Source organism: Alexandromys fortis, unplaced genomic scaffold (genome assembly GCF_014885135.2).
Source record: "Alexandromys fortis isolate MF-2015 unplaced genomic scaffold, M_Fortis_MF-2015_v1.1 scaffold_163, whole genome shotgun sequence".
In the NCBI taxonomy this organism is placed as follows: domain Eukaryota; kingdom Metazoa; phylum Chordata; class Mammalia; order Rodentia; family Cricetidae; genus Alexandromys; species Alexandromys fortis.
The window spans coordinates 3,723,933-3,751,567 of record NW_026068085.1 but is presented as its reverse complement, the minus strand read 5'-3'; the positions used below and the strand labels follow the sequence as shown (position 1 = coordinate 3,751,567).

Genomic DNA, 27,635 nt, shown 5'->3' with positions numbered 1-27,635 from the left:
TGGGAATGCAAACTTGTGCAACCACTTTGGAAAGCAGTGTGGCGGTTTCTCAGGAAATTTGAAAAATACAAAGAATACACTATCCACAGCACATATTAAGCAACACCACCCCAACATCCCTACCCTGGGCAACAGCAATGGACTTTTTCTCTAGATGTAACCAGACTTTAAAAACACACAATGAGAAAGAGGAAAGCCACAGCTATGCCATTAAACATTCAGAAATCAAATCACTCTCTCCATGTGGCAAAGCGTTCCAAGCACAAGCAGCCACTCACATAAGACCTAAATGACAACAGCTAGGGTGTTTTATGAATATCTGGTGAAACAAGTCTACAACACAAGGAGACAAACTCATGGAAACAATCTTCCCTGAAACTCTTCTGAGTTTGTTTCAAATGCCATCAGGAAAGAACACACTGATAGTGAAAGTCAACAGTTGCAAACACTGGAGAAATGATCTTCAAGGGCTGAATACAACAAAGTAATCTGAAGCAGACTTGAAATGTTTTAAAGTTCATAGACAAAGGAAGGAAAATGTCATATCATTCATAGATAAAAGTATGAATTATGAATAACTGAACAGGGAATAAGGGAGTAGATGAGGCAGTTGCAGATATTTATCTAACTGCAGCAAAGAAAAAGAGATGGAGAATTATTAAAGAGAAGTCACAGTCGTGAACAGTTTAAATTATGGTCATGAGTTTTAGTTCCTTGTTTGTAGGCCTAGACCTCTGAGATGAATACATCTTTGAAATTGTGTCATATAAAAAGTACACCTCAAAAAATGATGTTATGTGACTAATGATGGCTAGTCTTTGAAGCTGACATATAAAAAATGATTTAATTTTCCCTGTTCATATGTATAGCAAAGAAAAAGGACATATAACTGAAAAATGGACTAATAATGACTTTCTCTGGCTACACTGACCAAAAGCAGTGCCTATGGGTAGAACATAGAGGTTTTTTTTAATAGACTATTAGACTTCTGAACGCTGACAGGCATCACTCACACAACAATTTATTTCATTTTTGTTTTATTTTTTAAAAACAGGGTCACTATAGCTCGAGCTGTTCTGGAACTCATTATGTAGACCAGTCCGGTCTTGAACTCACAGTAATCTGCCTGCCTCTGCCTCCCAAGTACTTGGACTAAAGGCTTACACCACCACACGGGGGCTCAGTTATATTTTTAATTGCTATTATTTTAAGAGTATAGCAGGGGCTGGAGAGATCACTCACTGACTAAGAGTATGTACTGTTCTCTCGGAGAGGACCAGAGTTCAGGTATAATCCCAGATATGGCAGCATAGAGATATCTGTAAATTCATCTGTCATTCAATGTCAATGGTCTCTATGGGCACCTATACTCAAATTCACCTGTCCATACATAAATATACATACAATTTAAAAGAAATTCAAATCTTAAAGAGTATTCAAAGGGACTGGTAATAAAACATATAACTACGATCAACTCTAAATATTAAACACTTTGGAATGAATGTATGTGAACCATTTGTGTGGAAAAAGACATGAAAATCATTTTCTAAGTATGTACAACTGTATGGTGTTCTTCCTATCTAACTAAAGGCAGCATCCTCCAGACTCTGGATGCCAAATATGAGATCAGGAACTAAACTGAAAGAAATGCATCATTAGAGATGGAAAAAGGATGGGATTCCAGAGAGGGTGATTCTAGATGCCCATAAGCTTGCCTCTCCTTTTTTTATACGTTGGCATTCTTGTCTAGAAAAATAAAGACACAAATACATGCAAAACCAAGATGAACAGCTGGAGAAAGCACTCTCACAGCTGGTTCGAGCTGCTGTTATGAGGGTTCCAGCTCAGCTGTGGAAAGTCCCAGGACAAAATAAAAATCACTGGCACACATGACAATGAATGGAAACCCAGTCCACAACCAGGGGAGAATAGTCAAGGGAATCTCAAAGGAGGGTTTTAGAATTAGCCAGATTAGTTTTATTCTAATATGACAGAGTCTCTGGATACTGTTGTAGTAATGAAGAGACTTGTTTGGTGTTAGAAAGATATATAAAATGACATTCATTATAACACTCTATAAGTTGCAAATACTTTTTGAAACTTAACATGTTTATTATTTGACAAACATTTAAGAGTATATTGTATAAAAATAGAAGTAAGGAACGGATATTAATGTAAGAGCATCCCAGGGTTCTATTCATATTAAAATAAAACTAATATATGTTTGCAACCCATTTAAAGAGATACTGACTGAGTGCTTTGTGGAAGACACTATGGTAGATGATGTGGCAGTTCAAAGATGAGGTTGTGCCTTTGGCAGGCTAACAGAATAGAACCTGAAATTCTGAAAACTAAGGTTATTGCAACCAAATGAGACTAGATTATGTAATAACCTTTTATGCATTAAGACTCAGTGCTTAGAAAGTTTTTTTTGTAGATAGCTGTTGAATATATCAGAGGAAATAATATTTGGGGGTGATATTACTTTCTTAATCTTTAAGATGGATTCAATAAATGTATTTTATATCTACATCATCACTGTCATATCAATACTCAGTGTAGTTCAGAACATAGTATTTTTCAGAAAATGTGTCCATGAGTATTAATATTGTTTCAATACAAACTATGCTAGCCTATTTTCATGGGCCTATTGCAATCACTTTGAAGTAACTTATTACTGTTTAGTGTAGACAATATAGAGCACTACTATGTATGAACTAAACAATGCCTCTTTGCTACTAGCATGAATACAGTTGGTACCCAAATACCTAATGTTCAAATACATAGACATACTCAGAAGCCATAAGGTTCTGGATGTTGTAAATTATTCTTAAAATATCAAGGTAACAGAATAACTCGGAACTGTCACACAAAGTGCCAAAAGTTGTCTGTTGAAAAGCAATGGGTAACTGATGTGCTTTTCTGCAAGTCATCCACAGAGGAACATATAATTGTTTATGAAGAACAACTGTGCTTTCCCAGGAGTCGTATTATTAATGCAGCATACTGAAAAAAAAAAGTTGCTCCCAGTCCAAACATAAGGATGCTAATACATTTTTTTCAGATTCACATCTTCTCCAAAATGAGGAAACTGTAATTTTTTAACAGGGAGAAGATGCAAAGACATTTGTGTGCACAAGAATACAAGCCTAGATTCACCAGACAGCTCATATTTGTGGAAACGAAGTACTTCTACCTAAGAAGATGTAATGACTTAAAGATACAGCCATTGTTACAAATCATCAATAGGAAAACTAATACCTCACCAATTTTAAGAAACTAGTTCAAACTAATTACACCATTTTTGTTGTTTTTCTGTTTGGTTTCATTCTTCTAAATTACTGTTTTATACTATACCTCTTACATTTTCTTTGTGGGGGGAGATGTATTCTTATCCAATTCTACCAGATAAGTTACTTGGAGGCTAATTATATGTAATCATGCACTGGGAATCCTCTCTCAAAACAACAGAACTGCAACAAAGACAGCATTCATTTCAGAATGACTGCTTCATAAACACCATCTCACAGGGTGTAAAGCACAAGTTTGTAACAGACACAGAAGTAGTTAAAATGCGCGCGGACACACACACACACACACACACACACACACGCACGCACGCACACACACGTGTGCGCACGCGCATGCTTCCCTTCTTTAGTCTTTCACTCCAATGGCCATCTCCTCTACTTCTCCATTAGTCTCCAATGTGAGTTTTCAAGTTTGACATGAAATTGCTAACCTTTGCTAGTTCATTTCAGCCCTTTAAGCATCTTAGAGTCAAGTGTAACCCCTTACTACATCCCCATGAAATGTAATACACCTTCCAGATATTGAAAATTAAATTCATTCCCACAAGCAAAATATTAGCTCTTGGTAAGAGAACACACATTCTGTCTTTGAGTAGTACATGCTGCTCCTTGTTGAGCCTCTCTGCACTGGAGAAATTCCCTCTAGAAAAAAAAAAAGTGACATGCAGGAGGCCTCCAGAGCTTCTGAATAAGCACCCGTGTCTCACTGACGGAGTGGTGGGTTCTTTTTTTTTATTTTTTTAATTAATTAATTTATTTATTAATTAAAGATTTCTGCCTCCTCCCCGCCACCGCCTCCCTTGGACTTCCCACAGGTTAAAGTGGTGGGTTCTTAAAGACTCCTGGCTCCCAGTTCTACTGAATGTGGGAAGCTGCATAAACTCTCTCTTGTTTTCTCAAGGTGCATGCACAATGGGAATAATGAACTTGCTTCTTAGAGAGTAAACAAGTGGAGAATGTGGAGCCCTAGTACTTCGGAAGACATCCTGAAATCTCTGGGAAGACTCTGTGTTTTTGGTAGATGTGAAACTTTCATCAGTGACTTTATCCTTCCACAGTCTTGGTTTATGTTGAGGGAAACAGAGCTCAAACGTGTTACAACACTTGCACCACCACACCCAGTATGTGTCAGGTACACTGAAAGGTCACACACAGTGAGCTCATTCTCTGAAACAGATAGACTGGGGGCCCTGGGGCTGGGGATGGGCACAGGCCTCCAGGGTCGGGTGAGGGGCATCTGATGCTGGAGACCAAAGAGTGTCAAGCCAAATCATTAGGTAGCTGCTGCTGTTACTCTTTCAACATGAGGTCCAGGGGGAACAAACCCGTTTTGTAACCCTTCTTGTCCTGTCAGCAGATAACTTCCCAGCTATAAGGCCAGCAAGAGTGTTCCAGACAGGAAGGGTGGAGAACAAAGTCCTTCAGAGTTAGAGCCTATCTGGGGAGAAATGCTAGCTTCAGTTATGACAACAAACAGTAAGAGACCAAATCCCCGGCCGGGAGTCAGAGGCAGGATCCTGGCACAGCCAGGTTTAGGGCCCGCGAAAGGCAGAGGCGGTTTTGGAGCAAAGCAACCCAAATCAGTACTCACTCAGAGCGTGATGCCAGGGCCGGAGACCTCAGCTTGGTTTAGGGGATGACTGCATTCCGGTAGAAACTCAACCTCCGCCTTTCAGTTCCGAGTGTAAACTGAACCCTCAGAGTGACTCACAGGGCGGGGCGGGGCCTGCCGGTTCTCTCGCCCTCCTCCTCAGGACGCCTGCACTGAACCTGCTCCGCCTGGGCTTAGGTCCCTTGGAGCTCTCTAGTGGTGGCGCTTGGCATCCCCAGGCTAGGTAACTAAGCCTACAATGTGTGAGGCAGGCCACATGTCCTATGTGCCCTATGTGCTGTAAGCGGCAGGGGATGGCAGCTCTTCTTTTTGATGTCACTTTTAGACTAACAAAATGAGCAGCAATGGTTGACATCCTTCTCAGCGCACTCCCTAAATAGCCCTTTGAAGTCATGAAGTTAATGAAAGGTAGCAATGGTAATCCCAGATTCCAAACACCTGTAAAACTACAGATTGATGGTGTACTGAACTAAACAAGAGAATTCTCAACAGAAGAATTTCAAATGGCCAAAAGATACTTAAGGACATGTTCTTCTTCTTTAGCTATCAAGGAAATGCAAATCAAAACAACTTTGAGATACCATCTTACACTGGTCAGATGGCTAAGATCAAAAACACTAATGATAGCTTATGCTGGAGAGGTTGTGGAGCAAGTGGAACACTCATCCGTTGCTGGTGGGAATGCAAACTTGTGCAACCACTTTGGAAATCAGTGTGGTGGTTTCTCAGAAAACTGGGAATCAACCTACCTCAGGATCCAGCAATTCCACTCTTGGGAATATACCCAAAAGATGCTCAATCATACTACAAGAGCATTTGTTCAACTATGTTCATAGCAGCATTATTTGTAATAGCCAGAACCTGGAAACAACCTAGATGCCCCTCAACTGAAGAATAAAGAAAGTGTGGCACATCTACACATTAGAGTACTACTCAGCAGTAAAACAATGACATCTTAAATTTTGCATGCAAAGGACAGAATTAGAAAACATTATCCTGAGTGAGGTAATCCAGATCCAAAACAACGAATATGGTATGTACTCACTCATAAGTGGATACTAGTCATAAACAAAGGGCAACGAGCCTTTAGCTCAGGATCCTAGAGAAACTAAGTAATAAGGTGAACCCAAAGAAAAACATGTATAGACCCACCTGGAAATTAGAATTAGACAAAAATTTGGGAGTGGGGGGGGCAGGGAGTAGAAGGAAATGGAGAAGGGGGGTTGAGGAGAACTTGAGGGAATGGGATAGTAGAGATGAAGGAAGGACAGATATGAGAACAAGGGAAGAGATACTTTGATTGAGAGAGCCATTATGGAGTTAGCAAGAAACCTGACTAGATCCCAATATGCCCAAGAACTCACAGGGATAAAACCCAGCTAAAACCCCAAGCAATAGAGGAGAGGGTGTCTGAACTGACGTTACCCTGTAGTCCGACTGATGATTATCTTAAATATCACCATAGAACCTTCGTCCAACGACAGATGGGAACAGAGGCAATGACCCACATTGGAGCACTGGACTGAGCTCCCAAGATCCATTTGAAGAGTGGAAGGAGTGAGAGTATGAGCAAGGAATTCAAGACCATGAGGGGGTCATCCACTGACCACTGAGACAGTTTGCTTGAGCTAATGGGAGCTCACCAACTCCAACTGGACTGGGAGTGAATGAGCATGGAAACAACCAAGCCCCTCTGAAGGGGGTTGACAGCTGGGGTAGACTGAGGGGCCACTGATAGTGACACTGAGATGTGTCTCTACTGCATATATCGGCCTCATGAGATCCTATTCTCTTTGGATGTAAGCCTTGATCAACCTAGATATAGTAGGGAGGTCTTTGGACTTTCCACAGGGTGGGTGCATGGCATTCCCTTAGGGTTGGAGATGTAGGGGGAGGGTCTGCGGAGGGAGAGGGAGGGGACTGGGAGGAGGGGAGGGAGTAAGAATTTGGATTGGTATTTTTTTAAGTAACAATAAAAAAGAAAGAAAAAATTAAAAAAAGAACAGTCTAACAGAATCTGAATTGTACTGTCATTGAATATTATACAATTTCACATTTGAAAACATAAAAAATGTTTTGAAACCAGTGAATAAAATATGTGAATTCAGAAATGGATACTGCTATTCTAGGGAGATAAATAAATTAGTTAATTAAGGCACAACTCTTTAAGAAGAAAACCAAGTTAAAAAGTGACTGATGCAGTTAGTTACCATATTTTAAAAGTCACATGGCAATCTAAGTTTTTCTAAAGTCACAAACTTACTAGGATAACCACCCTTGTCCTTGGGCTTGGAACTGGAGTGGGGGGGAATCATGGTGACAGGTGTTTGAGGAGTGGAGGCCTCAGCCCCAGCTGAGATGCCAACACAGAGGTGATAACTGGGGATCACTGGGGAGCGAAGCTCTCCCTTTCACTGTTATGTTCTTCTCCACATCCCACTGCCAGTCGGGGCAGGTACCACTCTCTGCCTTCCCACTCAGGGTGGCCAGCACAATGGACTTGTTTTCAGTTTTCTTTTACTTCTATCAAATAGAGACTGTAAAGTAAGACAATGCCCAGCTGTGATATTTTATAATTCCCCAAAATATCTTGTTAGAATTCATCTTAATGAAAATATAACTTAAATTTCACTTCTTGTTGATTGTGAGAATTGTCCTTTCCTTGAGAGAAGTAGGGTATTTCAGTTCTCCTAGTTTTTACTGAATGATATTCCTCCTGACTTGGTTGGACATACTCCAGTCCTGGCTCCTAGCTTCCAGCATTAGGCAGCTGTGACTTCAATGAAAAGTGGGTGAAGGGGAAGGTTTCTGGGCCCAGGATGAGTCAGAAGAGTAACCACAGGGCTAGAAGGAAACTGTCCAGTGAAGTTAGCCAGGGAGAAAGGGGCTCCCAGGCTTGGAAATGAGCAAGGACATTCTTCCTGCCTCTATGGCCAACCATTGCTGTGCTTGTCATGTTCTTTGAGGGTTGTCCTCTGTCTGCTTATGGTTTTCAGATCATATGGTGTTTTCATCACCTGGCTGTGCCTAGTCAACACTTAAAATACTACATCTTGTTCCACACTGGGAATTGATTCTTTGACTTCAAAGCTGAACATGTTCATTTTAGCTAAATTCTACATTGATACACAGGTAATCTAAAGACAGAGTAGTTAAACAGCTGGGAGCTTGTGAGAAAAGCAGAGTATCAGCCTCACCCCAGACTTCCTTAATCAGAAATCTCATTTTAATAACTCCCAAAGATTCAATTGTATATAAAAATAACATGAAGTTTACAAGCAGGAATGTATTGACAAATGTTGGTCACTTGTACGTTACTTAGAAAATATTTTAAAATTTGTTGCAATTATTTTATGATTACTAATTTTAGAATGGATTTTCCTTTAAATTCAAGAACTTATCCTTGCCTTAAGCAACAGTATTGATATGATTATGAGGTTAAAGTGCCACTTCATAGTACAGTGCAGCATATGTATGAGCCACATGATTCAGGGTATCCAGGGGATTCTAATTTTGAACATCAGAATTAGTCCAGCTCCTGGCGCTGACTAAGTAGAAGGAAGAAAAGCAAAAGCTTTGGATATCTGCAGTACCAAAGTTAAGATGTGCGAAGCATTTCCCTGAAGGCTGCTTTGCTTTTGTTGATCTTCTCCCATCCAGACTGAAAAAAAAAAATGTTGCTTGTGGCTTCTTCTGTTTATAGGCAGGTTGTTGCTGAGGAACAAACCATCAGTGACCTAACTGAACTTTCTGTTCAATTAGAGAGTTTTCCTGTGTCTTTCAATCTTTAGTGAAGACTTGCCACTTGACAGCTGATGGCACATTAAAAATCTTTAGCATATTGCTAATTTTCCATTTCAACAGTGTGTGTCTCCCCAAACTAGAATGTAGAATAGTTATGTCCATAGTCTCTTGTAGAAAGATTGAATCTTGTTAGTTACATTGGCTCGTCAAATGTTCTATACTTGGAAAATTCAGAGAGGGCTGCGGTTTGCTTTTCTTCCGGGACACATGAGTTCAGTTTCTAGTTCCCACACCAGGCAATTTACCATTGCCTAAAATAGCAGGCCCAGGAATTCAACACGTTCTTCTGTCTCTGAGAGTACCTACTCATGTGGCGTATAACTATACACACATACACATTCACAAAAATAAAAATAAATTTTTTTGTTGTTGCTAAGAAGAGCTTGGAGGTGAACAATGTGAGGAGGCATCTAACCATAAGAACAGCAATTCTACAGAATGGGCTTGACAACAACAGGCTCTGCTACCAGTCCTAATGGAGCTAAATGCTGGACTGCGGTTGTAGCAGGATTTAGACAGAAAAGATCTATGTGATGCTGTACAGTATTACAGGAGCAAAGTTTGAGTCTCCTTCTGCTGGATTATTATGAGTTGCCTATGAACTATTTACTGTCCCTGAAGAAATTCCTTTCTATCCTAAACTAGTAGTCAGGGTGTGTTCTAATGAGACATAACTCTGAATACTATATCCTGATAGCATACTCTTCTACTGAGACATCCATACAAGCTATTTTGATGATTGAAATAGTTGTCAGGACTCTTCCAGTAATAAAACCAAATGACAAATTATGATTCACAATTATTGTTATATTGACTTTAATCAGAGAGTATATAAAGTTGACAATTTCACCAGTGTTCATTATTAATTTATTGAAAACTGATTTTTAGGTGCTCAACCCTTTTCAGTAACTATTTTGAGTTAGATATATCTAAATTATGTCATAATTTTAGATCTTTTAAGCCTATAATTACACAGCAGACAGGATATTGCTTATGAAGATAATCATTAACTTTGTTAGGACAAATTCTGTTTAGGAATAGGCAGAAACATTCTATAAACACATCACTAGCATAAAATCAAATACATATTTATTTCTGATTTAATAGTTATCAACAAGTATACAATTATTAGTTATTTTAACTGTCCATAATCAAGAACACTAGGATTAAACTTGACAGCCTGCTGTATCTGCCATTTGGTCATGACTTCTCTGTTTTAGGATAATATTTGCTTTCTTATATGTATTATGGCAATTCTGCAGTAAAAGACTTCACTTATTTTACACTAATAACTCCTGCTTTTCTTATTGTCCCCTGAGATGCTACTACTGAGTTACAGCCCTTTCAACACAGTATGGAAGGAAGCAGGCAAATGCCTATGTGGTAGTTTGAATGATAAGTGTCTTTTCAAGGCTGCAGTACTTGACACTTAGTCACCAGTTGCTTTACTGTTTACAAAGGTTTGGAGCTGGAGGAAGTGCTGCCCTCATGGCAGACATTCAAAGTTTAAAGCCTCACACCAGGTCTAGCTTACTCTTTTTGCTTAGTGCTTGATGTTGGAGATGTGTTCTCTCAGCTTCCTGCTACATGTTCCCACCTTGTTACCATTCCTCTTAGCCCTCCACAACTGCCAGTCCAAATAAATTCTCCCTTCTGTGAGTTCCTTAGTCGTCCTATTTGATCACAATAGGAAGGCAACTAATGCAACCTAAAGTCTCCTAAGAACTTAGAAGGCAAAAGAGTTAGAATTAAACACTGCAAAACCTAGTATTCAAGAAACTAGTGGAAGAAGGTGACTCAGAAAGGCACCAAAGGAAGAGCAAGGTGAAACCTGAGATTAAAGGATAGAAAGGGCAGTTATAAAAGCCAAGGAAAGGTCTTTCAAGTTTGCCTTTAACAAAAAAAGATGTGATCAAAATGCCTCCAGTTTCCACCTATGCCATTTCCCTCTGTTTCTAAAATGAGAACAGGTTTACTGATCACCTAACCTCAGAAAGGTGGGATGGTAGCTTTCTGTGTGAAAAAAAAAAAGATGGAAAAGGCCTCTCACATCACATATCTGTGCTAGAAATAAACTAGGGATTGTTTTCCCATCACTAGTACTGAACATCCAGTAATTCTGGAACCTACAAATGACTTCACTAAGTACCACTGTGCACATGGATTCCTCATAAATTACATCACATTTTAAAGGCATAAATTAGATGTAAGGCATTAAACATAGGTCCCAAAAACATAAAATTAAGACTTGGAAAATCTTCAGTACCTTAACAACAAATAATGAGGATTGACCAGAGGAACCATGGTGAGCAGGTTTCTCAGGAGTTGGCAGCTGTGCAGCCCAGGGTGCCATGCTTCATACATTTTATCTCATTTTCAGCTTTGCAGCAACCATTGCAACAAAGATTATATTCACCTGCTGCTGAGCTCAGTCATTTAAATAAGAAAATACATGGTAAAGAGGAAATCCAAACTTCAGACGGTTAGACCATGGAAGCAGTACCTCTTGAGTGAGTGTCAGTGTTGTGGGTCCCCACCCAGCATCAGCAAAAGGTTAAAATAGTGCAGCTCTAAAACAGCAAACTCTGTTATTTAAGAGTCATCATCCTACAATGCTCTAGTCATTTTTACTGGCTGGTAGAAGATATATTTGAAAAGGTCCATAAGATAAACTCAGGACCATAAATTTCAGTGGTACTGGCGCTAGCTTGATTTTACAGGCTCAACATTAGTTTTTTACTGACTGTTGGACTGAGTACCTTGATGATTTGGGGCACACTAAACCATTCATCAAAAATCACATAAATTTAAAAATCAACAGACTTCATAGGATAATCATTAGCTTTAAAGAAAAGCTGTTTAAATAAAATATTGTGTAAAGAACTCTGAAATAGCATAAGGTTTCAGATAATCTTGTACATAACTGAGCACAGCACTGAGTTGCAATAGGATCAACAGAAAATTTTCTTTCATTTTTTGACTTGAAAAGTGATGTTGGAATGATTCTGTCATAAGTTCCAAAGCTTGGAAGTTTTAATATTACAATAAAATACTCAGATTTCATGGAACCTCTCATTGTGAAGGTCCATTCAGGAAACCTAGGTCAACCCAAACTCTTATCTTATTCATGAGGGGAGCACATCAAGTTTACTTTACCTCTCTGAACTATTGCTTCCTAAGGAAAAGAAAAATAAATAATATAAAGTTCTGAGGGAGTATACACAATGCTTAGCAGAGAACCTGATGTGATAAATGACTATGAGAGATATTTGATTTATTTTCTGAAGAAGCAGGAGAACAGAGCAATAGTTTGCTCACAGTATATGAAAAAGCCTAAGACAGATATTTATTATGATAATACCTATTGAACACATATGGCATCAATACCTATACCATAAATGGTTTTACTAGATTTTAAATCATCCAGGATGGGAGAGATGGTCCAGTAGGGAAGAGCACTTACTGCTCTTCAAGAGAACCTGGATTCATTTTCCACACATATCAGCATGCGTGTCAGTTACAAGAACTACTTGTAACTCCAGATTCAGGGCTTCCAACACCTCTTGGCTCAGAGAGCACCTGCACTTGCATGGTGCACAAAAGCTTCATAGGAACTAACACACAAATAATATATTTTTTAAAAAGCTACATTCTTTCTTCTCACATTTTAGAAATTATATATCTAATAATTTTTCGTATGTAATGCTCTTTCAGTCAGATATCAAAGCAAGCAAGCACCTATGTGGCTGTGTGATAAATGCCTCTTGTGGGCTACAGTACATGATCACTGGCGCACCAATTGGTAATGATATTTACAGAGTTTTAGCAAGTGTAGCCTTGCCAGAGAAAGGATGACACTAAAGACTGGGGTCCTGAGGTGTATGTATACTGATTACTTTCCCTCTGAGCCTCACTGACTGATGCCTTTCTTGTAGAGCAGAGAAGAACAAAGGTTTTCTTGGATTCAGAAATAACCTACCTTGGTGGCTGTGGCAGCTCCACCAGCATGGACTCTGGATGGCTGACTGCTCCCCAAACTGGCTGCTTTTTTCTTGGAAACAGAAAATATTAATTTCAGTTCGAGAGAACACCTGAACAGTGTGCAAATGATCATACCATTAAAACACTTTATTAAACAGCAGTCAGATTAATACGCTAACCACACACAATAAATGAAAGTTTGTAATTTTACAGTGTTGCCTGAAGAATATATAAATAATACAGAGATAAGCAAGTTTCGCAAAAGTCCTCACCTGTGCAGTCACCACATTGAACCATGAAGTCCTTCCAAAAATGTCATTTCCTGTATAGAGGCTACCCCTTTTTTTATGGTTTGACAGAGTATGTATAATGAGTCACACAACATCTATGGAGGGTGATTTAGTAATAGATCTTAAGGACATAATTATACTTAGAAAATGTTGTCTTAGAGAAATAAAAGCAAGAACTTTTCTATAAAAAGGTAAACTACTATAACATCAAGAAACTGAAAACAGTATACATAGTACTTAGGTATATTGAGAACATATGATATGTCAAACACATACTGACTGCCATCAACAAACAGAAGAAAATTCTGAGATCAATATGGTAGGAACAAAGATATATGAACAAGATATTATTTATATATATCTAGAATAACCAAAAGTTACAAGTCAAGACATACACAGACAAAATAAAATACAGAGTTATTTCCCACACGGTGTTTCCAGAGTGTCTTGTGTCAAGAGTATCTTCATTGCAGTGCTGGTGACACAGATCTACACAAATAGTAACAGGGCCAGAATGATGTATACATGATGCATAAACATCAATATCCTAGTTTTGATATTGTGCTATAAATGTATCATCAATATCAACATTTAATCAATATGTATATAGTAATCAATATCTATGTAAAGAAAGTACAATTAGGAACTGTTTACAAATTGCAGAAGAAAACACTGGAGGCATGGTAACAGAAAATGTCCCAAAAGACCACAGAGAGCAAAAGAGTCAGAGGAAAGTACAAAGAGCTTGTGGGCATTAGTAGGGTGAAGTCAAGCTGCTAGTTCACATGTAACTGTAAATTTCCAAGGAAAGGTGTGAAGGCATAGAAATAAAGTACTTTAAAATGGCCAAAATATTTTCAAATTTTATGAGAAATATACTTAACAATCTAAGAATTTTAATAAATCCCAAAGAAGGGTTGGATATTATGATAATGCATTATTATGAAAATACTTCTTCCATTCTGAAACTGGAACTTTTGCTGGATCACACAACCACAGGCCACCTTGTGGTCACCTAAGACTAAAGACTGCTATCCTACTGTGTACTTTGCCTTTAAGAGGACAATGTAACAACTACCCTTACCTACCGTGGATTTCCAGATAATCAGCTTTTACAACCCAACTTAAGGCATAGCTGTAATCTTGAATTATTTACTCTTCCATGTCCTGACCCAGAGTAATACATATGGTTCAGTTGTTGAAAGCAGTAAATATAAAGGTTGAAACCAACCACCTAAAATTCACAATAAAGTTTGAACACAAAGTTATAGACATATGGACATTGGCTGATAAACCATGGTGACTGTAGTACTGTTTGCTGTCTGGGTCGGTTGGGGTCAGTCAGATCCAGTGGCTTAGCCCCTTAGGAAACTTTGTTAAGATTTCTGAGAAGTATCCTCCTCCTTCCCCCATGGGATACTGTCTGAGCTGTTCAATAAAAACAGAGCAAAGTCTTGTGCCAAGGATAAAGACACAGATATACACAGGGAAAGATACACAGACAGAACACAGACACAGATTCACAAGACACCCTTTAGGCAGGCACAGATTCAGACTCGCACAACAGAGAGATGTAAGCCATAGAGATTATGGAGAAGAAAATTCAAATCTGGACCACTCTTGGTTAAATGACTCCAGGAATCTTTATTTTATTTATTATTTTAATGAGACACTGATTCATTCTTGGTGACTTTGACTTAATCACTATTGGAGTTGATTCATGCACAGTATAAAATAAAAGAACAAGCAGGTGTTCAAGTTTATATTCCCCAGATACCCAGTGACGATGATGCCATCTGCCTTACACAAGGAAGCTTGGTGAGATTGCAGCTTATCTCCAACCCAACAATTCTCGTTTCTGTCTTCACATACAGTGAAGATGAGTGTATGAGGGCACTGGCCCACCTTTCTACTTAAGACATAAAAACGGATCCCAGAGTCCAAGGGCCAGGGTTCTGACTCTACTTTGCAATGATCTACAAGTGACTGATCCGATGCTATGAACGACAGTTTTGACTACATCAACTTTTGTGTCTGAATGACTGCTGAAGCTTTCAAAGGCTTAACTTGGAAGCTAGCATGCTCAAATAACTGCTAAAAATACGTTTGGGACTGTTTGTTGAACTACTTAAGAAACTGTAGCGCACTATCTGAATATCCTCCAAGGTAAACAAATGCTTATCTTCCTAGCGTACAGATAGTAACTGAAACTTACAAAGTTGCTCAGATTCATATCCAGGTAAACAGAGGAGCAGATAATATCAATCTTAGTGAAAACCATTGAGGGAGGAGATAGAAGTATTTTCTGATATTAAGGCAGTAGGAAATGGCTTTGAAATTATGTCAACAATGGAAATTATCAGATTATTGTTGAATTTTATTGTTCTGAAGTCACCCATTTTTTGTTTCATACCTCTAAGTATGATGATGTACCCTAAAATCAATATAAAACAATATTGGTGAGATTTTCACATTTTATTTTCTTATTTGCTTTTAACCCACACATTTTAATTAACATTTAATAACTTGATGGAACATGATTTGTAAGCTCTAACTAAAATGTGTAGGTTTTGGTATGTTTGTTAAAACAGTTCCATACTCAATAGTCAGTCCATTAAAAGGCAACATTATATGCCAGCATGAAAAGATGTCTTTTTAAAGGACAGGCAGATTCCTCAGCACTAGCAATTATAGTTTTAATTATTGTTCACAAAAATTCTTGTACAGCATGATGTTGTTTCACAGGTAAGTACAAATGGCTTTTATTATGTAAGAGTATGAATATGTGCTATTACAAATGCAAAATAGTATATGGGATATTCTGGTTGGTGAAAATATTGATAAATGTTGTAAGGAGCAGGCCTAATGAGTAACTCCTATTGCTATATAGAAATTTTAAATGAAAAATAAAATGTGCCCTGTTTCATATTTCAGTGTCATCCACTCTGGCAAGCACCTTCTGGCAGGGTTTTGTTTGGCTTGGTTTGATTTGGTTTTCTTGTTTGTTTTTAGCTCATCAAGCAGAAATCCACAAGGTTCCAGTCTCATCTTCTAGTTTAGGGCAGCTCAACTGCCAAGGACTCTGGAGAATATTATGCTCTCCAGGCTGTCCCTGTATTCTGACTCAGTGAAATGGGAAGGCTCTGCCTGCACCACAGAGGTCCATTATTCTTCTTTAAATAATAGAGTAGAAGGAAGAAAAAGAGTGAGGAGGTATAGAAATAAACTACAAAAATATGATAATAGTAATATGAAAGTCTATGGACTATGGTCTTTGTATTTTGAGTTAGAATTATTTTTTTAATTTAATTAAAAATGTTTTGATAATTTCATGCATTAGTACTATATTTACATAATTTCCTCTTTCCTTCTCCTCTTGTGTCTCCCATCTCAAATTAATGAACTCTTTTTTAGATATATATTGTGTATGTATATACACAATACTGTGATGGCTATTCTTGGTTGTCAATTTGAACACATCTGGAATTAACTAAAATACAGAAATGGAGGGCACATCTCTGTGGGAATTTTACTTAGTTTAAATTAGGGAGATCCACTTCTAACCCTGATATTTGAGGCAGGAAGACATATTCTATTAATCTGGATCTTGAGGCAGGCAGACATGCTTTTAATCTGGGCCACACCTTCTGCTGGAAGTCTATATAAGGACAGTGAAGAAGGAAGGTTTTGCTCTTTGCCTACTTGCCTTAGCACTGCTAGAAAGCCCATACTTTTACTAACATTAAGTCCTCCTTCTTCAGAATGCCAGCATCTACCTAGACCAGCTGGAACTTCAGCCTCATGGACTAAGCAATTTAAGGATTCTGGGACTTTCTGTTCACAACCAGCCATTGTTGGATTAGATGGACTTCATCCTGTAAATCATTCTAATAAATCCCCTTTATATATATATGTATTTACATATATAGATTCATTTTATAAATTGTGTTATGCTAGAGAACCCTAATTAATACATATACTTAAGTATATGCATGTACTTAAATACATTCATACATTACATATATACACACTAACATATAAACATATATTGTTACATACAATTATGCATACATACAAATATATAAGTGGCTGAATCCATTTAGTATGACTTGTATACCTGTGTAATACTGACCACTTAGTTCAGATAATCTATCAAACAGCCCATCCCTGGAGAAGAGTGATTCTCTCTTTAGTAGGTACTAACTGTCCATAGTTCATCATTTGGAGTGGGACCTTGTTAGGTTTCCCCCACATACATCGGTATATGTCTTAACCAACTGTCTTTTGCTGTATTAAAACACCAAACAACACCATGACGAGAAGCAATTTGGGAAGGAGGGGTGTATTTTAATTTACAGCTCTCCACTCATATTCTGTGACTGAGAGCAGTCAGGGCAGGAACTCAAGACTGGAACTTGGAGATGGGAACTGAAACAGAAACCCTGGAGGAACGCTGCATACCAGCTTGCTCCTCATATCTTGCTCAGCCTGCTTCCTTACACAGTCAAGACCCACCTTTCCAGGACTGGTTCCACTCATGGTATCGTGGGCCCTCCCACATCAATCACTAATCAAGAAGTCAAACAGATTTTCCTTATTAAGGAATTTATAAAACTATCAATGGAGAGTCCCCGTTCTAAATGATTGTTGCTTCTGTCAAGTTGGCATAAAACTAACCATGACAGCATGAGAGCTGGTATTGTCATTGTGCATGTCTTGTTTAGGAAATCATACTTTTGAGATCTCATGGGTGCAATCTTTGCTGTCATATACAGAATATACTATCTTGAAGCAGATGTCCTATCCTGGTCCTCTGGTCCTCAAAATCTTTTAAGACCCTCTTCTGTGATATTCCCTGAACCTTAGGTGTAGAGATTGTTTTGTAGATGTGTCAATGTGTTTGAGCTCCCTGCAGTCAGTGATGTGGGATTCCCCTCTGTATGCTGTGCATACCAATGGTGAATAAACAAACTAACTTGGCTTGTTGATAGGACAGAACTTAGGTAGGCAGGGAAAACTAAACTGATTGCTGGTAGAAAGGAGGCAGAGTAAGGAAAAGACATGGAACCATTGCCAGAAACAGACATGCTGAAACTTTGCTGGTAGGCCATGACCTCGTGGTGATACACAGATTAATGAAGATGTGTTAAATTCAAATGTAAGAGTTAGCAAATAAGAAGCTAGAGCAAATGGGCCAAGCAGTGTTTTAAATAATATAGTTTATGTGTGATTATTTCAGGTCTGAGCTGCCAAATGGCAGGAATGACCAAGTAGTCTCCATACAACAAATTGGCACCCACATGGCCAATTAAAATCCATGTAAAACCTGAGAAAACTTAAAAAGGAATTCTAGGCACAAAAATGCAGAGTTTAACACAACTTCTTGCTGTTTGCTGGTGGCACACCACTGCTCCTTTAAGACAGCTTTTTCTGACTCAGCAGTAGCAGAAAAAAAGCCACACTTTTGAAATGCCGGCTTTCTGGGCTGTGCTGCCAGAGCAACCTCTGGCTGTTTCGGAAGACCAAGCATTTAAATGGGGTTTGTGAAGAGAGTGCTGCAACTTGCTTAGTGGAAACATACACTGCCTGTGTGCCTAAAAATGGGGCTGTGAGCACGGCTCTCAGAGGCAGCAAACAGGTTTGCTATGCTGAATTAGGTGGGGCAAGCAGGCAGTGCCATATTTCCCCCAGCAATGGCGTCACTTAAGTTTATAAGAAGAGCTTAGCATTTAAGAAGCACTTCTCGTCAGAAAATAATTACAGATATGCAATGAAGACAAATCCAGATGAAAAACACCTCTAAATGGGACACAGTGTTGGCTAAATGTACATAAGTTTGGGAGAAAGAAGAAAAGGACTATAGAAAGATGGAAAAGAAGCAAATTGTTTAAAAAAATAAACAAAGTCTTTAAAGAGACAGAATACAGACAGCAATAGATTGAAAGGAGTAAAGAAAAATAAGCCATGTAAAGATGGAAAATTCACAGAGAGACTATATATATATATATATATATATATATATATATATAATTGTGTTTTCTTCTAATTTTTTGACTATGAAGGAGCTAAGTACAGAGAGATGTTTCATTGTATGGGCTGTTAAGGTAAACCAGCATATATGTTTTAAAGGTATCTTGAATTCAAAATATGGGTCTAAGGATATGTTGTTTGGAAAAGAGGTTCTTCTTTTGTTTCCACAGAGGATGAGAACCTGTGGAATTCTTCCAGACTAATGTGGTTTGATGGACCAAGACCCTCTAAAAGGCCACCTTGAACACCACTCAAAAAAGTACTTTGCCCAATAAACACCAGTATGCAGATTAAAGAATACTATGCCCATATTCCCAAATATTGTTTGTAAATGTTTCTTTACATTTAAAGGGGGATATGCTATAGAGATGAATACTTTGCATTGATATGGATCTTGGTTTCTTGATACAAATTTAAGATCAGTTTTGTTATATGTATATGTATTTCTGATCTTAATTAAGGCATTGTGTTTGTGTAGCTCATTTAAAAATGTAATGTATAATTAAGAAATATAGATTAATAGATAGTCATACTAATCAAGCTTATAGTCATGTTAGATAGGTTTTCTAGATATACAGAGATATATTTCAGTTAGGTATTCTTCAAATCTTTCAGAGACCTTCAGAATATGGCATTTAAAATATTTTAAGAACTTAGGACTTTTCATGACAATGAGACACATCTGTTCCTGGCAGCACCAATTACTTCAAGAGGAAGATGGATACCAAAGAGGCTCCTTATGGAATTGGTTAGACATCTGGGCAAGTAACTGCTCTATCCTAGACTGTTTGATGAGCTGTACATGCAAGACCTGCAGAGAAATGACTGTTGAACTTGCCTAAAAGTGAGACAATTCTTAAGAATTCCTGCTTCATGTTCTGGTTTGAAAATGGATTACAAAAACACAAACTTGTTTGTTTCTCATGTGTCTTTTTGCTTTGAAACAGGGCCTCACATTGTAAATCAGATTTGACTTTTTGTAGGAGGAGGGCCTACTTGTTTGTCCCAGCTACCTGGCTAGCTTAGCCCTGAAATAACCACACAGAAACTGTATGAATTAAATCACTGCTTGGCCCATTAGCTCTAACTTCTTATTGGCTAACTCTTACATTTTAATTTAACCCATTTCTTTTAATCTGTGTATCACCACAAAGTAGTGGCCTACCACCAAAGATTCTGCACATCTATCTCTGGCAGCAGATCCATGGTGTCTCGCTGACTCTTCTTCCTGTCAGCATTCAGTTCTGTTTTCCCTGCCTACCTAAGTTCTCCCCTATCAACAGACCAAGACAGTTTCTTTATTCATTAATGGTAATTACAGCACACAGAGAGGACTCCCACACAAAATTTGAGTTTAGGCCCCCTGATCTCAGCCTTCCAAGTCGCAATGACAGCCCTGTAACAGAAAACCCATTCAAATGTTCTTAATTCTACCCATGTTTTTCAGAAGAGGGGTAGAGAAAAGAAATGATACATATTTGAAAAAAAGAATTAGTTTCATTAGGCCCTTCAGCAATTTTGGAAAGAAAAGATACAGTAGCTTGCAGTGCCATTTCAATTGTATTTTAATAAATAAAGACTGTCTGAAGATCTGAGACTAAAACAGTCCCATTGGTCAGCCTTACAGACCAGGTTATGGTAACATGCACCTTTAATCTCAGTAGCCACACTAGTTGCCATAGAAACTGGGCATTGCATGCCTTTAATGATGGTAATGCATGCCTTTAATTCCAGCCCTATAGAGGTTTATAAAATAGGAGGAAACAGCTCTCAGACACAGTCTCATTCTGAGATTCCAGACACAGGATCACTATTTCAGACTGAGGTTGAGTCAAGGGCCAGTGGCTGGCTGTTTTGCTTTTCAGATCTTCAGGCTGAACCCCATTTTCTGATCATGGTTTTACTAATCGCACTTCAGTAACTGCAAAAGCATTAGCCATAATACCATGAATACAAAGGTTAAAATAGTACTTAATGTAAGACTGTTTCTTGAACTATCACCTGGGTCACAACACCTCAACTTTTGCCACATACAAATAAACCATTAGACATTGTTGAGAAGATAATTATTTTTGGAAACATCTTAGTTATTAAGTATCAATTTCCATGTTTATCTTCTCTAACCAAAAGAAGTAGTCAGAATTTGACAAGATCCCAGAGCTCATAGAAATCTTAATATTGGAAGGTGTTTGGTTCATGGATTATCCTTCACATGTTTACATTCTACTGGATTTGTTTTGCCTAAGGCCATAATTTAAGCTATGGGGGAGAGGAAAGACGTTATGTACTCCAGTTGGAACAGAACCAAACAGCCTCTACTACAGGGTTAGGAGCTGTGAATTTTCAAGCAATGGTATCGAACAACGTCAGAACTGCTTCAAATGCTAACAGTCAGGAAAACAGTTTTTCTCCACTTTTGATCTATATAATGACTTTACAGTTAAAATTTGAAGTGAAGGATGCCTTGGCAGAATGAGATTTTTTTTTCTTTCCTAACAACATCACACACACAGGCTTCTGAGTAGTCCTCCTAAGCCTCTGACAAGTAGGACCGGCTTTAATGATCCATATATCACAAACACTGTGGTAGCAACTAAGCCTATACCAATAATGCCTGTCTATTCAAGATACGATTTTAAAGCTTCCAAATTATAATACAATTGGTCAGAAAGAAAGCATGGAAACTAATTTATCGTGCACTTTACTGTACCAGAAAAGATTTCCTTTGTGTGCATCTAGTTTAATCTCTACATCAATCGAGAATGACATCACAAAGTATATGTCCCCTTTGAAGAATAAAGGACACTGTGATTTCAGACATAAATTTCCTGCAATTTATCTAATTAAAATTAATTTAAAAGATAACTAATTTGGAAATATATTTAAAGGGTAGTGTTGGTAAAATGATTAAATAATGGCCAATACTGTCATGATATTAGAAATGAAAAATGTTAGTTTCCATATGGGAATTCATTATTTAGTGATTTTTAAAGGAAATGGAATGGAATCTTACATTTATTTTCATTGTAAAAAATTTGCACTTCATAGAAACAAAAATTTTCAATACAAATATCATTGGTAAGAAACATTGTAAATTAAGGTCAGTCTGGTGGTTCACTGGGTCAAAGCTCTTGCTGCACTCCATGGTGACCTGAGCTTGACCTCTGGGACCCACAGTGTGGAAGTAACTCCTCAAAGACTTTTCCTCTGGCCTCAATAAACACACTGTTAGATACATGACTTAAACACACACATACACACATGCACAGTTGCACACTAGCAACGCTGAAGGCTAGAACATAATACAAAGAAATACTCTGAAGTACATTTTCATGGATAGGTTGGAGAGAACACAGCACATGGCAAGTCCCAGTTCTCGACTCCTCCTTACATATAAATGCTCCAGAACAGAAAAGGAGAAGGAAGAGAGCCTGAACTTACAAAAGCACCTGCTCAATATTGATAATGAAAAGAAAAAATAAGACCACCACTGTATGTTTTTTATGTATTCAGTCTTTCAGGACCATATAGCTACTAACCATTCAAAATGAGGCAATTTCTTCTAAGGAAAAGTGGTGAGATCTACTGAGAATATCTGCCAAGAGAGCAGAGGGCAGGGTACAATTCTTCCCTAGCAGTTCTTTGAGTGAACAACTCACAATGAATGATTCCCTGACTGGGACTCTCTTCCCAGAAGAGTGCTTCTTGTGTGCCAGCAGATGTCATCCTCCAAACATCAGTAATAAGACAGAGACGGAAACCCAGTGCCCTCTGGAGAACAAAACTATTACAGGGCACTTCTGTAATGAAGTAGGTCAGCACTGGTAGTACACAATGGGGTGCCATCAATCAAAGCAAATATTCATGAGCGCAAAGCCATACCTCAAAGCAAGGAGAATTGTTCCTTTTGTAACTTTTTATTATTGTTTTTATTGGGCTATATATTTTTCCCATTCCCCTTCCTCCATTCTCCTTCCCACCCTTCCTCCTCGCCCTACCCCCCATGCTCCCATTTCTTTATATCTTCTTTTTGTGTTTTTTTTTTTTTTTTTTTTTTGGCATCTTTGTAGTTTTGGAGCCTGTCCTGGAACTAGCTCTTGTAGACCAGGCTGACTTCTATCCATTTATGAGTGAGTACACACTGTGTTTGTATTTCTGAGTCTGGGTTACCTCACTCAGGATAGTTTTTTTTTTTTCTAGTTCCATCCATTTGCCTGCAAATTTAATGATGTCATTTTTTTTAAAGCTGAGTAGTACTCCATTGTGTAAATGTACCACATTTTTTGTATCCATTCTTTAGTTGAGGGTCGTCTAGGTTGTTACAAATAATGCTGCTATGAACATAGTTGAAAAAATGTCCTTGTAGTATTATTGAGTATCCTTTGGGTATATGCCCAAGAGTTCTATCTCTGGATCTTGAGGTAGATTGGTTCCTAACTTTCTGAGAAACTGCCATACTGATTTCCAGAATGACTGTACAAGTGTGCACTTCCACCAGCAGTGGAGGAGTGTTCCCCTGACTCCACATCCTCTCTAGCATAAGCTTTCCTTAGTATTTTTGATCTTAGCCATTCTGACAGAGAATTGTTCTTACAGTGTCTCTACTGAACTAATGTAGATAAAAACAGTTCTCTTCCCTTTGTCTCCAATTCTGAACGATCTGTTATTCTAGGCCATCAGTGCTCTCCTTCCATGGTGCATTCTCCTGAAATCATCTATCCCCTCCTGCCATTGCATTTGGGTTCTTTTTATATTTGCCATGCTCATAACAAAACAACTCTCGATTCTAATCAGAAAACATTCAAAACTGAGCTCTGTTTTAAAATTGAAACTACCTAAAAGGTTCCTCTGTGAGGATTACTATGGAGATTTTGTTTTCAAGATTTCTGACTAATATTCTTCAATCACATCTTAGTTCAAGATAAATTTTTTAAGACTGGGTAGGTGGTTCAGTGGTCAAAATCATTTGCTGTGTAAACATGAGGATCCAAGTTCAGATTTCTAGATTCATAGGGTGAAAGTCTGTAACCCCAGGGCTCCTCCAGGGACATGGAAGGCAGATCAGGAGAATTCCTGGAAATGGCTAGGTCAACTAACCTTGTGTACAGAGCAGAGAAATAACAGAGACTCTGAAAGTTGAAGGCGACTGACCTCTGACCTCTAAACCCATGCACATGGGTACATGTGCACCTACAGAATCCACATTTACAAACATCATTGCACAGATGCACACAGACATAGCATAGTTCAAATACATATAAAAAATCCCTAAATTTGTCAACTGTTCAATAAGTACACCTTACTTGCTACATCATTATTTAATATTGCAAAACAGGAGTCACAATTTTAAAAGCAAAACAAAGAAAATCATAATAACTATTACAGAAATTACCTCATCTGATCCTTTATTTTCTCCTGATTTAGAGGATGATCCAGAATTCTTTTTGTTAACATTCTAAAAATATAAAAGCAGAAAAGCAGGTAATAATTAATAAAGGAAGGTGATATAAGACAATTGCATCTTTAATTCAGAAAGATTAAATGCATAAACAACAACAAAACAAACAAGAAAACAAATACCCCTTTTGTGTTCCCCAGAGAATATTGGAATTCTCCATTATTCAGAGGCTCTAAAAACCAAAGGATCATACAGATATTGATTTAGGAGTCAGGAAATCAGTTTATAACTAACCATGTGCAAAACTGATGGTAATGCCTCTTTGGCATCTAATCCCCTGTAAGTATACTTCTCATGGGTTTCTGAAGCACAGACTGCTAGTAGGGGAATATCTGGCTCATTATTGAGATGAGATCTTTTAAAGACCATATTGTATGTGAAGCCATACTTAACCATTAGTTCAGCATGGGCACAAGCAGATAGTAGTGAAAGAACAAAGGTCTACAACCTTACAGGTCACCCATCAGTTCCAACAGTTCTAAATTTTCTTAGAGTTCTTCCATCAAATATTCACCAATATGAAATTATAACTATGAAGAGAAAGACCATGCATGTAACTGCTCCTATTTGTGATTTTAAATTTTAATTATGTCCATGAATAGAATCATCATTATTTTCCTACACAATAAAGAAAGATGTAGGTATTTTTATGAGGAACACAGAGTTTCAAGAAGTTCACATACTCATTTGTTTTGACAATAGGTAAAGTAAGTCAAAATATCACTTTCCTCTATTGATCACTTTTTTTAGAAAAAAATATTTGCATGCTCTTCAGAAGAAGAAACAAAGCATTATCTAATTTCTTACTGTGAAAAGTGTTAGGCACTGGAAAAAAAATAAGACAAGGGAGTCAAATGTAAGAAAAATGACAGTTCTCTGTTGGTTCTAATTCTGATCATCTTTATTGAAACCAAATTGCAGGGGCTAGAGATGGCTCCATGGTTAAGAGCACAGACTTCTCTTCCAACGGACATGGGTTTGGATACCAGTAGTCACATAGTAACTGACAGCCATCTGTAACTCCAGTTCTAGGGGAAAAGCCTCTTCTGTCCTCCATAGACACCAGACTTGTACATGGTGCACAGACATACAGGCTAAACATTTATACACTTAGAACAATAAAATAAACCAAATTTGAAAATAATATATTTTCTAGAAAAGAATCAAAACATTGATATGTAGACAGAAATTATAATAATAATAATAGTAACAATTTGCATTATCCACAGTTATTTTATGACATTCTATATGAACTGAAAAACTGAGCTATCCAATTTTATAAAAGAGAAATTAAGCATACTAGCAATTTGGTGTTTTTAAGACACATATCTAGTAAATGTGAAACAGTCAAGAAGCAAGTTTTTTTTTTACTTCAAATCTGTTGTTTCTAATATATCAATAGATATATTAAAAGGAAAACAAAATGGCCAAGATAAAAGAACTCACTCATGGCAAGAACATTTCCGTCATTGTATTTTATATGAGTAACTTTAAGTGAATGTAAACTTCATCCCCTACAAAAGCACTTTCTGGGATAAGTGAATTGAATCTACAGAAATGAGCCATATTGAACAGTTTGATGAAAAGAATTTCCTGCAGGGCTTATTATTGTTATGTGTCCAGATCAAGGGTTTTCTTATCTAAAAGTGAGAGCAATCGGCAATGAGGAATTAATGAATCTTAAAAAAAAAATAAAACAAACCCCCCAAAAAACAAACAACAGGACCTAAAGGCCTATGTATAACACAAATATGACAATATATACTTACTGGAACTTAAAGTGGAAGGATTACTTGATCCCTGGAACTTGAAATCAGTATGGGAAACATGTTGAGACTTGGTCTCAATAAGCATACAAATAATAAGCAGGTCCTCAAGTTCACATATACAGTAAAACTATATACCAAGTTATAATTGGTGAACACAATGACAATACTAAGAGCTAGAGAATAATTTCCTCAAATCACACAGCCATTAGTTTGAGATTAGCTCTGTAGAACATTCTTGCATCAGCTCCTGAAACAGAAGCTAGATGCTGTATTAGTAATGGACTATATATATATGTGTATATATATATATATATATATACACACATATATATATAAGTTCAGATACCACAAATGATTTTAAACAGCCAATTAGATGATTGGCTACAAAACTACAGGCCTCCTAGTAGATCAAAACCCAAATAAAGCAAAGGCCTAGATGTAGCCAATCCAGTAATTTATCTGTCTTCAGTCTGTAAAAGCACCCCCACATCCTGCTAATGAAACCTAGCTCTCTTAACTTCTAGGTTTTAGTGCTGCCCTAATCATGAATTATATCATATCTCAGAAAAATCTCACTTAAATTTATTTTGTCTAAACTCTTTTCACATCTCTAAAAGAGCCACTCAGTGTGAAGATAGTGTCTGGTAAGGTCAAGTCTACAAAAACACAGATTTATCCCATCTGTCTCCTTGAAGATTCATAACTCCAGAACCAGGACAGCACATTTGCTTGCTCTCTGTAACCAGTGTCAGCAAAGTAACAACACCACGGTTTCATTGCTGCTTCACTGTTTTGAGTGCGGACTTTCCTTTCAGGCAATATGGCATTCCATTCTACAAGAGGAAAAACCTATATTGCTCTTTCCAGTACAAGTCTCCCCTCTCCTTCAAGCACTCTGCTTCTTGCTCATGGGACAAATGTGAGTTATAGACACTACCCACCAGCAGGTGTGTTGATAGAAATTTCCCCTTTGAAGTATTAGCAATGTGTATTTAAACACATTTTTAAAATTCTTTTAATTGGAATGCTTTAAATGATTTTTACTGAAGTCCCATCCCAGTCATTTAGTTTCATACACACACACACACACACACACACACACACACACACACAATCCCCCAAGGCCTAAAGATTCCAAACACTATTTCCAGAGTTATCTGTAATGAGTGTTTTCTAAAATGATGAGTTACAATTTCAACCTTAAAATATATTATAGGCAGTGGTATTTTTATTAACAAAAGAATTGCATTTTAAATGAATGGAAAGGTTTTCATTAGCAATAAAAGACACAAATAAAAATCACTTATGATCAAGCCCCAACATTTTTATACCTTCTTAGATAACATTTTTCTAGTGATTTTTTAAATCTAGCATTTTATT

At 37.6% G+C, this 27,635-nt stretch overlaps 1 protein-coding gene across 8 annotated transcripts in view; it reads right to left on the bottom strand.

The window, feature by feature from the left end:
* Cast (calpastatin) overlaps positions 1-27,635 on the bottom strand; it is a 99,071-nt gene that overhangs the window by 61,133 nt on the left and 10,303 nt on the right. For 6 of the 8 annotated variants that reach the window (XM_050122158.1, XM_050122156.1, XM_050122153.1 and 3 more), the window contains exons 2-3: positions 24,421-24,483; positions 12,707-12,778 (exon numbers count right to left, since the gene is read on the bottom strand). In XM_050122158.1, coding sequence (XP_049978115.1) covers positions 12,707-12,778; positions 24,421-24,483 — 135 coding nt within the window. Of the gene's footprint in view, positions 1-4,902; positions 4,995-12,706; positions 12,779-24,420; positions 24,484-27,635 lie in introns of those variants that run through there. The other 2 variants (XM_050122161.1, XM_050122160.1) reach the window with 2 other exon arrangements.